Source organism: Hyperolius riggenbachi, chromosome 2 (genome assembly GCF_040937935.1).
Source record: "Hyperolius riggenbachi isolate aHypRig1 chromosome 2, aHypRig1.pri, whole genome shotgun sequence".
NCBI classification, from domain to species: domain Eukaryota; kingdom Metazoa; phylum Chordata; class Amphibia; order Anura; family Hyperoliidae; genus Hyperolius; species Hyperolius riggenbachi.
This window is the reverse complement of record NC_090647.1, coordinates 440965051-440977958: the sequence shown is the minus strand read 5'-3', so window position 1 is coordinate 440977958 and position 12908 is coordinate 440965051. Positions and strand designations below refer to the sequence as shown.

The 12908-nt window shown below is 45.8% G+C and overlaps 1 protein-coding gene across 1 annotated transcript in view; it reads left to right on the top strand.

Moving 5' to 3' along the window:
* Positions 1-12382, top strand: part of BCLAF3 (BCLAF1 and THRAP3 family member 3) — a 126849-nt gene extending 114467 nt beyond the window's left edge. The window contains exons 12-13 of the mRNA XM_068269997.1: positions 2293-2382; positions 10737-12382. Of these exons, the coding sequence (XP_068126098.1) occupies positions 2293-2382; positions 10737-10766 (120 nt within the window). The 3' untranslated portion in view covers positions 10767-12382. The remainder of the gene's footprint in view (positions 1-2292; positions 2383-10736) is intronic.
* Positions 12383-12908: the final 526 nt, after the last annotated feature.

The following is a 12908-nucleotide window of genomic DNA, read 5'->3' as shown; positions in this document are numbered from 1 at the left end:
ATTTAATAGACCTAGAGATGCAGTAATGCTAATGTTGACAAGCCCAGTGTTGTAGCATTCCCCAGTCATGTGACCAGAAGCCGAGGCATCTCGTCATGAGTCACATGCAGAGAGGCTATGGCCAATGACGTTCAGGCAGAGAAGGCCAATGAGCTGCTACACCTGAAGTAACGTTCCTCCAATTCATGCATGTTGCCAGTTGCCTTCAGTCTTCGGTACATGGCTGGGTTCTTGGGTGACATTAGGTGGCCATTGCATATTATAGTCTTTCATTTTGTTTTTAGACTGCATGATGGATGTAGGATGTCTCATACGCTTATAGATTGCCACCTCTTGTGGCAAAATAATCATTTCCTCTCTGATCCGAGTTGATGCTTTCCATACACAGCACATCACATTTTTCTGCAGGAAATCTATTGAAATTCTATAGAACCGCAGCGTTCCACTGTTCACTGCAGTCCAACGCTATATCCTGCCGCGGATTGACCCAAATCTTCTGTCCAGTCTGATTGATGAAATGGATCGATTTTACGTGAAGATCAATCGAAATTTGGTCAATCGGACATGATGAAACAATAGATTTATGGCAGATTCGATCAGAGTGACAAATTTGCCAGGAATGGAAGGAGTACATGGCCTCCTTAATCCTGACTATAGGCTCATGTTAATGCTACACCTGCTGGGTTGGGTGTTTGTGCAAACCTGCACACGCTTATGTAATCTCATACAAACGTTCAATGACCTCAGCCTATTGATTGCTCATAGAATTCTTCAGTAGCCTGAATTCTAGTGTTTCCTGTTTGATGAATCATGATCTTACATAAACATTTACTGATATGGTTACAAGACGGAGATTAAAGCATATATGTTATAATACGACCAACTTCCTATCTTTCATAATTCATGTAAGGTGTAATTTTGTATGTGCATCTTTATCAGTGTACCTCAAAGCAAGAATGGCTACATAACATATGCAGTTAGTAAACACATTACTTTTCAACAGAACTGAATTCTATCTCATGCATTTTTGGACATGGGAGGTTTTTATTCTTATTTTGTATTTATAAAGCACTGTCATCTGCAGCAGCATGTCAGAGGGTACATAGACGTGCCACTGACTGTCCTACGATGGAACTAATCCCTACCACTGTCACATCATAACTAATGTCTCTAAAGTAGGTTAAGGATGTGGGAGTAACCTAGATTACGGATGCAGCGTTGCCCATGTGTCCAAAGACTGCCAAAGCTCTTCGGAAACCTCTCCCTGCATGGACTCGACCCGACTCAGGCTTGGCAGCTATCAATCAGGCCGGCTGCCCAGCTGAAGCCAGGCTGTGGCCACAAGGGTGGACCTGGCCAGAGCCTCGGCTGCAAATTTGACAAAAAATTACCAGGGCCCGTTCTTTGAGCGGGGCGGAGTAATCACCTGCTTAGAAGGTGGACGTCAGGACAGGTGAGTTTTTAACAACACCACCCTCTTGTCTTCCATCATTCATTTGTGCTTTAGGTACTCTTGAACTCTCTAAACTTTCTCCAGTCATTGCTGTATTCAAATATGAACCAGGCAAGGGTGGGAATCTTAGCCCCTTGTAGCAAGCAGTTGTAAAATATCCATTCCAGGTTTGCTGGATGACTCATGTTCTCTGGCATTCTCCAGCTCAGGAGACTCTTAAGGTGGCCACTAACTAACGATACAATTCGCCAAGCGATCGTTTGTTTCCAATCATTCGTAAGATCAATCAGAAATAATCATTCGGGACCACTAATGGCCGAAAATCTCCTAACCAATCTAATCAGATTTACGGAATCGATCCGAAAACAGGATTGATTTCATTCATCGGATTGTGTAGGAAATGTTCATCCATTAGTGGTCGTGAATGCTTGGAAATGAATGATCGTTCAGTGAATTGCATGGTTAGTGGTCACCTTAAGGAAACCAACCCATACTTACTAAATTGTCTGATCTTCAGTGATTTTCCCGTTGCATAATACAGCTGCGTAATCCTAACACGTTGGTTCCACCCAGTCCGACCCTCTGGTTATAATTTTCCTGCACATCTGCTTTGAACTTGCAGACTCCAAGTTGGTTATTTTATGCCAGTGGATTATATGGTCAGTTTAACAGCCAATCGTTTGTACAGACCGCAAAATGCAGCCACAACTTTATTCAGAACTGCTCCTTCAAAACCAAGTCAATTAAGGCTTGTTCTTTTTACAGTGAAATAAACATCTTGTTGTGAAACCTTGCACAATTGTATTACTGTAAAGCTAACATAGTGTTTCTTATTGCAGAGTTCATATTACAAAGGACAACCTGATGACGAATACTATACTTCAACAAGCGATTCTGAAGACTCAGATGAGATTAGTGAGCCTTACAAGGTGAGATAGTGGCAGCATTTGTCACAATTATGCTCATGTGTAGAGGATGGATATCTCCATGAGTGTCTACAGGTAGGAGCTAGAGGTGGATCGCTCTGCCACTGCTACCACCTCTGAAATCTAACTGCCTACTGCTATGTTTACCACAGATAATCCCCCAGTGCCCCTGTGCCTGGCACACCACTTCCTTCCAGTCTGATCAAATCAGTCATGTTTCTGTGCAGTATAGAGCAATGATAGAAGCACAAATCACATCTAATCTCTTCATTATAAAATGCAATTAAAAACGGTGTGTACACGCCCAGTACTGTTGTCTGCAGGGATTGGGACTCCAAGCTGATCTGAACTTTTGCACAGGAGACTAGGAAACACAGATAAATCCACCCTCTGTCCACCCTGTGTGTGTTTATAGTCAACAGCCTGTCTAATTCTCACTTCTCATTAACGAGCCAGTGTAATTTTTGAGCTGTCAGTTTGGAGCCAGGTGCCTAATTAGTAAGGAAAGGAACCAGTAGTACAATTTGCTTCTACTTTTGTCCCTGATTTAGCATCTTTTTTCATGAGCTTTTTGTCATTCGCTCTAAATGCATTTTTAGCACCTAGTAGGATAATAGAAACTAAATTCGACTCTCATTTAATGGAGGATAATGCTTGCTTTCATTTTACACTATAGGTGTTCAGAAAAAGGTGAGCAAATTGTATGGGCCCTCAGGCATGAAACTCATGAGAATTAATTTTATCTTAATGCAGCTATACACTGGTCGATTGCCACCAGATCGACCAACAGATATGCTGCCCATACACTACACACAGATTTTGAATCAATTTCAGCATGAAATAGTCACAATCTGTGAAGCTGCGCCTGCCTCAGGTCACTCCTGCTTCTCCCACCAGCAACAATACATTTCCTGTTCCGCCGGCGCGAGTCCCTGGGTCAGTGTTGTCCCTTTATCCAGCTGGCCGTCTTCATCTTCACTTCCTGTCCTGTCCTGTGAGAAGGGGGAAGTCCAAACAGTAGAGTGCCCTCTACCGTTTGAACGTCCGCTGGTCACAGGACGGGGATAGGAACTGAAGTGAAGATGGAGAAGAAAGCCAGCTGGAGAAAGGGACAACACGCACCCAGGGACTCGGAACAGGTAAGATTATTGCTGCGTCAGGCGTCGCCAAATCGAATGCTGCTAACGACGCGCTCACAACCCGCCGTCTATCGAGCAAAATTTTCCACATGGACAAATCGATGGAATCGATCGATTTCGGATGGAAATTGGTCGGATCGGTGCTCGTTTGCGTTATCGATTTCACAGCAGATTTGATCACAATTATCGAATCTGCTGTCTATTGGTGGGAAATTCAGAATCGAGTTAGTGTATGGGTGCCTTTACCTTAGCTATATAATATTTCTCCAACACCCTGCAAGCCTAAAAACAAGGTGAGGAAGGTAATTATCAAGTTTGAAGAGGACCTTCAGATGACATATGGCCTCAATTCACTAAGCAGTTTAGACTAGTCTACTGATGGTTTTGTCAGTTGCAACAAAGGGGAATTCACTATTACCAAATGTTTTAGACCTGGTCTAATCCATTTGGTAATTAGGGGTGGGTAAAGCAGGGGAAATGATCAAAAGAAGCAGTTTTACAAGATCTCCTATGCATACAATTAAACTCCTGCATAATTGATTCAAAAGTTTCCATCTTCACATCTAAAATACCTTACAGAATTACTTTACCAACAAGAAATCAGCTGGACTAATATCTGTCAGCAAAAGTGGGCGTGGTCACTCCTTCTTTGCTTTTGTGAATTGTGTAATTACTGAATGTTAGACCAGGTCTAAAAACAGGTCTAAAACATTACACCAAACCATCAGTAGACTAAAAACCATCTGTAGACTAGTCTAAACTGCTTAGTGAAATGAGGCTATATTAGAATGTAGTAAATTATTTAGCACACCCACTCTTACATCAGTTATTCTGGTTTCAGCATCAGAAACTCTTCCTATAGCTGTATATTGGTAGGTGGCCCTGCCCTCCCAGTGATTTTTAGTCTAAGCTGTTTATTATGCAGCTTTCTTTTTGAATTGCACTCTGGGAGACTAGGTGGTGTTTCTAATGACTTCAGAACACACAGCAAACCAACTGCTGTGATGCTCCTTGCCAGCAGCAAAGATGGTGCCACTGGTTATAAATTTTCAGTATGTACATAGAATGAGGAAAGATTTTACAATAGGCAAACACTGACTAAATAATTTTTAAAGTAATATAGTAAAAATAAGCAATTTTAATCATTATTTTCAGTACAGTTCCTCTTTGAGTGAATGTTTGAGCTAAAAACAGCAAGGCTAAATATGATGAATGACAAGCGTCATACATCAGGGCCAATGTCCCATACTTCCATATCCCAGCTTCTGTTAATGGCTAACACTGCACAAAGCTGCTACTTTAAACACTTCAGGATTCTGCGTATGCATAAGTACGCCCCTGAATCCTGAAGCGGTTTCGATGGAAACGGCCGCTCGTGTCTCCGTGAACACCCTGCGAGCCTCCGATCGCGGCTCGCAGGGTAAATGTAAACGCGGGGAAGATTTTCCCCACTGTTTACATGCATACGGCGCTGCTGCACAGCAGCGCCGTAGAGGAGATCGGCAATCCCCGGCCTTTGATTGGCCGGGGATCGCCAGCATCTGATAAGCTGAAGCCTATCTGAGGCGGCGCAGGACAGATTTCCGTCCTGCGCAGCCCATAGTGAAGAGGGGAGGGAGGCAGAGGGAGGAATAGCGCTGCGGAGGGGGGTTTTGAGGAGCCCCCCCCCACCGCTAGGCACAGCAAGCCGGCGGCGATCAGACCCCCCCAGCAGGACATCCCCCTAGTGGGGAAAAAAGGGGGTAAGTCTGATCGCCCTGCCTGCTATCTGATCTGTGCTGCGGGCTGAAGAGCCCCGCAGCACAGATCATCCAAACCACCCGGGACCTGGAAGTGGTTAATAGACACAAGAATACTGCTCTTTACTAGTAGAAATCTAATCATTCCCATACTTTGTACCCTTTATGTTATGAACAGACATGGTTGTTTTTTGAGCTAGACGATGTTAGACTCTGCGTTAGTCAATTTAATGTCTTCTCCACACCCAGCAGTAACCGCACAGACATTACGTTCACCTGCTTACACATTTCTTGCATGTTCAGCTCCATTTCATACAGAAATGAAATAACGATTAACATTTTATTTTTTAGTAGCTGTCAACTGTCCACAATAAATCTGGCACTGGATAAAGGAGATGATTCATGAGTCTCTGGGGCTGGTTCATCTGTGGCAAGGAATGGGAAAAAAAAGCCCATGTTACCCTATAAAATTTTGAAAACTAATCTTAAAAAGCGTTCTGAAAACAAAAACAAGTCTTGAGGCTCTTAACATTTGTTGCCACAGGGTGGCACTGTTGTATCAGAGACTGTAGATTATGCTGCAGCATGTGGAATGTAAAGCTGTACTAGCCTGTAGTCTCATAAGATTGTTCTTGTCCCCCCTGGCAGACTTATAGAAAATTAAAGATTTTTTTTTTTTTTTTTTTACTTAAAGGGATCCCAAACAGAGAAGCATATGGATTTTTCCTTTTAAAATAATACCAGTTGCTTGACTCTCCTGCTGATCCCGTGTTTCTACTACTTTTAGCTACAGCCCCTGAACAAGCATGCAAATCAGCTGCTCTGGCTGAAGTCAGACTGGATTCGCTGCATGCTTGTTGCAGGTGTATGATTCAGCCACTTCTGCAGCCAAATAGATAAGCAGGACTGCCAAGAAACTGGTATTGTTTAAAAGGAAACCTCCATATCCCTCTCAGTTTATGCTCCCTTTAGAGAGAATCTGAAGTAAAAATTGAAAAAAACAAACAAAAAACCAGATACTCGCCTAAGACCAACAGGCGTCGGGAAGGTGGCAGCCCCAGGACCGCCTAACACCGAAAAGCATCAAATCTTGGGGTGGGATTTTACAGGGGATCGCGCACGCTGATTCATCATCAGTCTACCAGCGGTGATCGCTGCCAGGAGACATTTACATTATACAGCGCTGCGATCTACAGCAGCGCTGTACTGGGAACAGCCGTGTCACTCTGCTGTCCCCTGGAGAGGCTACGATCATGATCTCTCATAGGCGGATGTGTGTGAGAGAGGCTAGCCCTGATTGGCTGGTGGGGGGAGAAAGGGGAAATAAAATAAATTAATTAGCAATTTTTAATTTAACCTCTTGAGGACCTCAGTGTTAAACCCCCCCTAATGAGCAGGCAATTTTATGTAAAATGTGCCACTGCAGCTTTAAGGCCAAGCTACAGGACCGCACAACACTGCACACTAGTGATTCTCCCCCCCCCCCCCCTCTTCTCCCCACCAACAGAGCTCTCTGTTGGTGGGGTCTGATCGCCTCCCAGATGTTTGTGTTTTTTTTTTTGTTTTTTTTTAATAAAAAGGTGTTTTTTTTATTTATTACTGTAACCCCCCCTCCCTCCCCCCGCCAGCCAATCCCTGTGATCAGCTGTCATAGGCTTCAGCCTATGACAGCCGATCACTTCTGTGCCTCAGGAGGGGACAGCCGTGTCACATGGCTGTCCCCAGTACAGCGCTGCTGCTGATCGCAGCGATGTACAATGGAATTAGACAGCGGTTTCGCCATCTTAGCCTCCGCTCCGCCCACTGAGCAGGAGATGCGCGCTGGCAGCTTGTGCGCGATCTCCTGCAAAACAGAGCCCCAGGACTTTACGCCAATCGGCGTTAGGCGGTCCTAGGGCTGCCGCCGTGGCCACGCCCATCGGCGTGACGCGGTCGGGAAGAGGTTAAAAGAAAAAGAAATAACTGCCTGCAGCAGCGATCAGAGCCCACCAACAGAAATTTCTGTTGGTGGGCAGTAAAGGAGGGGGGGGAGTGTGTGTGCTTAGTTGTATGGCTCTGCAACACAAAGTTAAAGCTGCAGAGCTTTTAATTGTAAAAAATAGCCTGATCACGGGGTGGGGGATGGGGAGGGGGAGCCTGTGGTCCTTAAGTGGTTAAGCTAGGTTGACAGTGGGTGTTGAGTTCTCTAACAGCAACAGATCAGGAAAGCATCGCTGCACATTATCCGCATGTAGCGTTGCATACAGTCAATGAAAATTATGCTTCACTGTCACTGTTAACATGCATGTTTTACGGGAGCCCACTGAATGCAGTACATTGATTCTACCACACTGTGAACACCGCATCAGTATTGCAGTGCGGCAAGCTGCGTTACAAAGCAGCCGTTACACTGCACCGCAACACACCACTGTGAACCTAGCCTTAAAGGACCACTATCGCCAACATTTTAACCACTTGCCGACCGCGCACTTATACCGCGCGTCGGCAAAGTGGCAGCTGCAGGACCAGCGACGCAGTTCTGCGTCGCCGGCTGCAGGCTAATTAATCAGGAAGCAGCCGCTCGCGCGAGCGGCTGCTTCCTGTCAATTCACGGTGGGGGGCTCCGTGAATAGCCTGCGGGCCGCCGATCGCGGCTCGCAGGCTAAGTGTAAACACAAGCGGAAATAATCCGCTTTTTTTACATTTGTACAACGCTGCTAACAGTAGCAGCGTTGTACCAGATCAGCGATCCCCGGCCAATCAGCGGCCGGGGATCGCTGTCACATGACAGGCAGGAGCCTGTTAGAGGCTGCACAGGACAGATCCGTTCCTGTGCAGCCTCGGATCTCCGGGGAAGGGAGGGAGGGGGGAAATTTCGCCCGCGGAGGGGGCTTAGAGGTGCCCCCCCCCCCCCGCAACACCCAGGCAGGCAGGAGCGATCAGACCCCCCCCCCAGCACATCATCCCCCTAGTGGGGAAAAAAGGGGGGCAATCTGGTCGCTTTGCCTGGTGTTTGATCTGTGCTGGGGACTGCACAGCCCACCCAGCACAGATCAGCTAAAACAGCGCTGGTCCTTAAGGGGGGGTAAAGGCTGGGTCATCAAGTGGTTAAAATCCATGTAAACCCATACAAACAAGAAGTACATTTCTTCCAGAGTAAGATAAGCCATAAATTACTTTTCTCCTATCTTGCTGTCACTTTCAGTAGGTAGTAGAAATCTGACAGAACCAACAGGGTTTGGAATAGCCCATCCTCCTCATGGGGGATTCTCTGGGTTTTCTTTATTTTCAAAAGCGCTTAGTGAATAGCAGTTGCTCTGGGAGTGTGTTGGGAGACTATTCAGCCACTTGATTTATATAAAGATTCTGGCCAGAGTACTGGTTAAGGGCTCTGCCTTTGACATGGGAGACCAGGGTTCGAATCCTGGCTAGGGTCAGTACCTATTCAGTAAGGAGTTCAAGGCAAGACTTCCTAACCCTGCAGGGTGGCCTCCTGAGCGCGTCCCAGTGGCTGCAGCTCTTGAGCGCTTTGACAGGAGAAAAAGTGGCTGCAGCTCTTGAGCGCTTTGACAGGAGAAAAGCGCTATATAAATGTTCAGATTATTATTATTATTATAATTTAAAGGGGTGTCTTTTATAAAAAAAAAAAAAAAAATAAATAAAGACCATGCTGAGAATTCCCCCATGAACAGATGGATTAAACCAAAACCTGTTGGTTCTGTCAGATTTGTACTGCCTACTGTAAGTGACAGCAAGATGGGAGAAAAGTAATTTATGGCTTATTTTAATGCGGAAGAAGCATACTTTTCCTTTGTATGTGTATATGTATATATATATATATATATATATATATATGTATGTATGTATGTATGTATATATATATATATATATATATATATTTTATTTTTTTTAAATGTTTCGCAATAGTGGTCCTTTAATCACATTCTGGAAGCATGTATATAAGCCTTGCTAACATGGCTTCAGCTTTTTGTTAACTTTCTTGTTTTCCTGAATATTTTTAATTGGCTTTATTCTTCTTTTTTTCTGCCCTCAGTTTACCCTTCTCTCTCTCCTTCTTAAAGGGAAGGTTCAGGGTGGATACAAAAAAAATAAAAATGCTTATTCACTTACCTGGGGCTTCCTCCAGCCTGTGGCAGGCAGGACGTACCCTCGGCGCCACTCCACATGCTCCCGGTGGCCTGCCTGGCCAGGTCGGGCTCTTCTGCGCTCCAAAATGCGCCTCACGGGGGCGCGCTGACGTCATCGGACGTCTTCCGGGCTGTACTGCGCAGGCGCAGTAGTTCTGCGCCTGCGCAGTACAGCCCGGAGGACGTCCGATGATGTCAGCGCGCCCCCGTGAGGCACATTTTGGAGCGTAGAAGAGCCCGACCTGGCAGCCAGCCAGGTCGAATCGGCCACCGGAGGAGACCGGGAGCCTGCGGAGCGGCGCCGAGGGCACGTCCTGCCTGCCACGGGCTGGAGGAAGCCCCAGGTAAGTGGATTAGCATTTTTTTTTTTTAATCCATCCTGAACCTTCCCTTAACACCCTTCTGTAACCTCACAAAATGGCTGTTTATCTTTTACGCACCGCTACAGGCTGGTAGTAGAATACTGAAATCTCAGTGTGTGTGTGTGTAAATTACCATTTCTGGGGTATTTGCCTCACAAGTAGGAATGATCAATGAGATGCAAATTTTTCTGAAATTATGCAAAACTGTATGCAAATATGCAGGCTGCCATAGTTCCCCTTTAAGGTGTTGGGGAGGGGCGGGGGCGGGGTTGCCTCCTGGGGCGCCTCTTAGTTTAATAGCAGTCAGTGTGGGAGGGATGGAGGGGCGCACTTTGGTGTTTCAGCCTTGGGGGCTGGAGGACCTTGTCCTAGCTCTGCATGTTCGACCAAACTGGTTGATCATTTATTTTAGGTCCAGGTGGTGCGCCCACAGCTACTGCATCGGGACAGTGTCATATGTGTCCCTTAAAGGTACAATTTTATTGATTTGAAAAAAAGTCACTTCACATTTACTAACAGTCTGTATTACCTGTACCTATGTAGGTGATAGAAGCAACAAGGCAAGAATGTGAAGAATTTAGGTACCTAACACTCAAGAATGTTATAGATCAATAACCATAATTATAGTTAGGTTTTTTTGTTTTGTTTTGTTTTGTTTTTTTGCACAGACTCTACATTGCCCTCAGCAACCAATTAGATTGCAGCTGGTGTTTTCTAGCGCTTACTTATTTTTATAAATCTGTCTCAGTCACTTGGTGATGTTACACAGTTTGCCTATAGATACATTGTGATTCCAGCATAAAGAGTGGATGGCAGTTGCCTGTAGTCACTGCTGCTGCTGTTGTTAGGTTTGCTGAATCTCCCGCTATTTCTCCACCTTGGTGTATATTCACTTTGAAAGACCTGCACAGGACTGTAATATGGATCATTGTACTGGGAATCTGTGCTAGCCGGGATCTTCCCATCATGTTTTGTCATTTGTCTCCGCAGGGATGGAGGAATCCTGCTGCAAGAATATAATGTACTTCCCTGGACTTCATGGACATTCTGCTACACCAAAAGACTTTGAAATGTAGATACATGACTTTCCAGGACTTCTTCAGAGGCCACTGCTATTAAAAGTTCAATAGTCTTGATTAAAGGAAGTAAAAAGCTATTTTTCGGTAGTGGAATGCTGCTCAACTTTTTTCTACGGTTTTCACATTTTTGTAATGATGGCATTGAGATGGAAGATTGCTAGCTTTCCTGCTACCCTTTTTGCAAAAAAATAAAATAAAATGCAGTTCAGAGTTTTTCAAGGAGAGCTTCTCTTCAGCGAGTTTCCTATTTATTGAGCATTTTTCTTAAGCCAAAGCTGTAAAGTGTTTTAACCTGTGAAGCCAATATAACTAGTGAAAAGTAAGCTAGAGCCCTCCCCCCAGATTTCTGGATTCCTGCAGCCACTCCTTCCTGGTAGATGCTTTGTGGAACCTCCCCCCTAGAATCCTGGATTCCTGCAGCCCCCCCCCCCCCCCTCCTAATACATGGTTTGTGCCACCCCCACCTCCCCCCTTCCAATCCTGGGTTCTTGCAGCCTCCCTTTCTGGTACATGCTATGCGGATTTGTTGATTCTTCCTGATGCGTGGTTTGTGTAACACCAGCCCCCCCCCCCCCGAATCCTGGGTTCCTGCAGCCACCCATCCTGGTGCTTGCTTTTGGAACCTCCTCACAGATTCCTTGGTTCTTGCAGCCACTCCCCCTGCTGCATGCATTGTGGAACCTCCCCCCAGAAGCCTGGGCTCCTGCAGCTACCCCTCCGGGTTTTGGAACCTCCTCCCTTCTGCTAGAGCCTCTCTCCCTGGTAAATGCTTTGTGGAGCCTTCCCCTAGAATCCTGGATTCCTGTAGCCCCCCCGATACATGGTTTGTGCCCTCCCCCACCCCATTCTGGGTTCTTGCAGCCTCCCCTCCTGGTACATGTTATGTGTATTTGTTGATTCTTCCTGATGCATGATTTGTATAACCCCCCCCCCCCCCAGCAGCTTCCCCTCCTGGTACATGGTTTTGGAACCTCCTCCCAGACTCCTGGGTTTCTGCTGCCACCACTTCTAATGACCCCCCCTCTTTGAAGAACCACCCCAGAATCCTGGATTCCTGGTGCCACTATTCCTGGTTCATGCTGTGTGGAACCTACTCCTGGGTTCCTGCAGCTACCAATCCTGGTGCACAGTCTGTGGAACCTCCCATCAGATTCCTTGATCCCTGCAGCCAACCCTCCTGCTACATCTTCGTGTCCAGCTCTTCGGCACATTCACTCGCCAATTGTCTCTCCCATTGCATCACTTTTTATATGCATGTACGAGAGGAGGAGGGCTGGCTGGACTCAGACATCAGAGCTGACAGCAATTATATGCAACACCTTGGCATCAGGGAAACTCAGAGAAGAAAAGTCACAGAAGAAAGGTTTGTGGAGGCAGCTGCTTTTAACTAGTTATTTAGACTGCGCAAGTTTGAAAACATAACAGGCTTGCGCGACAGCATGTTTTAGTTTTCTCCATACTGTCTTTTTTTCTTTTTGTGTGTGTGTTTTTGTTAGTTACAAAGTCGTTTATGTTGGCAAGTTTGTGTTTTAATGTTAATAAAGTGCCTGAATTGTTTGATGCTAGCCAATTTCTTCTGTGATTTGACTTATTTGTTCTTGCATGCTATGTCACTGTTCCGGCAATGTATCAATGTGCTGTAATGTGTGTTTATACATTACCTGTCCTGTGTTGCGGTGCCCGTCCCATCTTCCGACGCTCTTCTATTAGCGGCATACACACTGCTGGCGCATAGGATGCCAACACGTGACCACACACACACCATGCTGACAGCGTGTATGCGGCTAATAGAAGAGAGGCGAGGCGGAAGACAAACGGGCACCGTGACGCAGGACAGGTAATGTATAAACGCAAACTTACAGCACATTTACACATTAGGGGAACAGCGGCAGGCTTGGCCTATTCCCGAGAGATTTCATGCTGAAATTGATTGAGAATCAGCCTGCGGTGTATAGGAAGTCGACAGATCTCTCTCTAATCAGATTAGATTAGAGAGCGATTTGTCTCTTGTTTGAATCTGTCCATCATCACTAGGGCCTGGTGCACACCAAAAACCGCTAGCAGATCCGCAAAATGCTAGCAG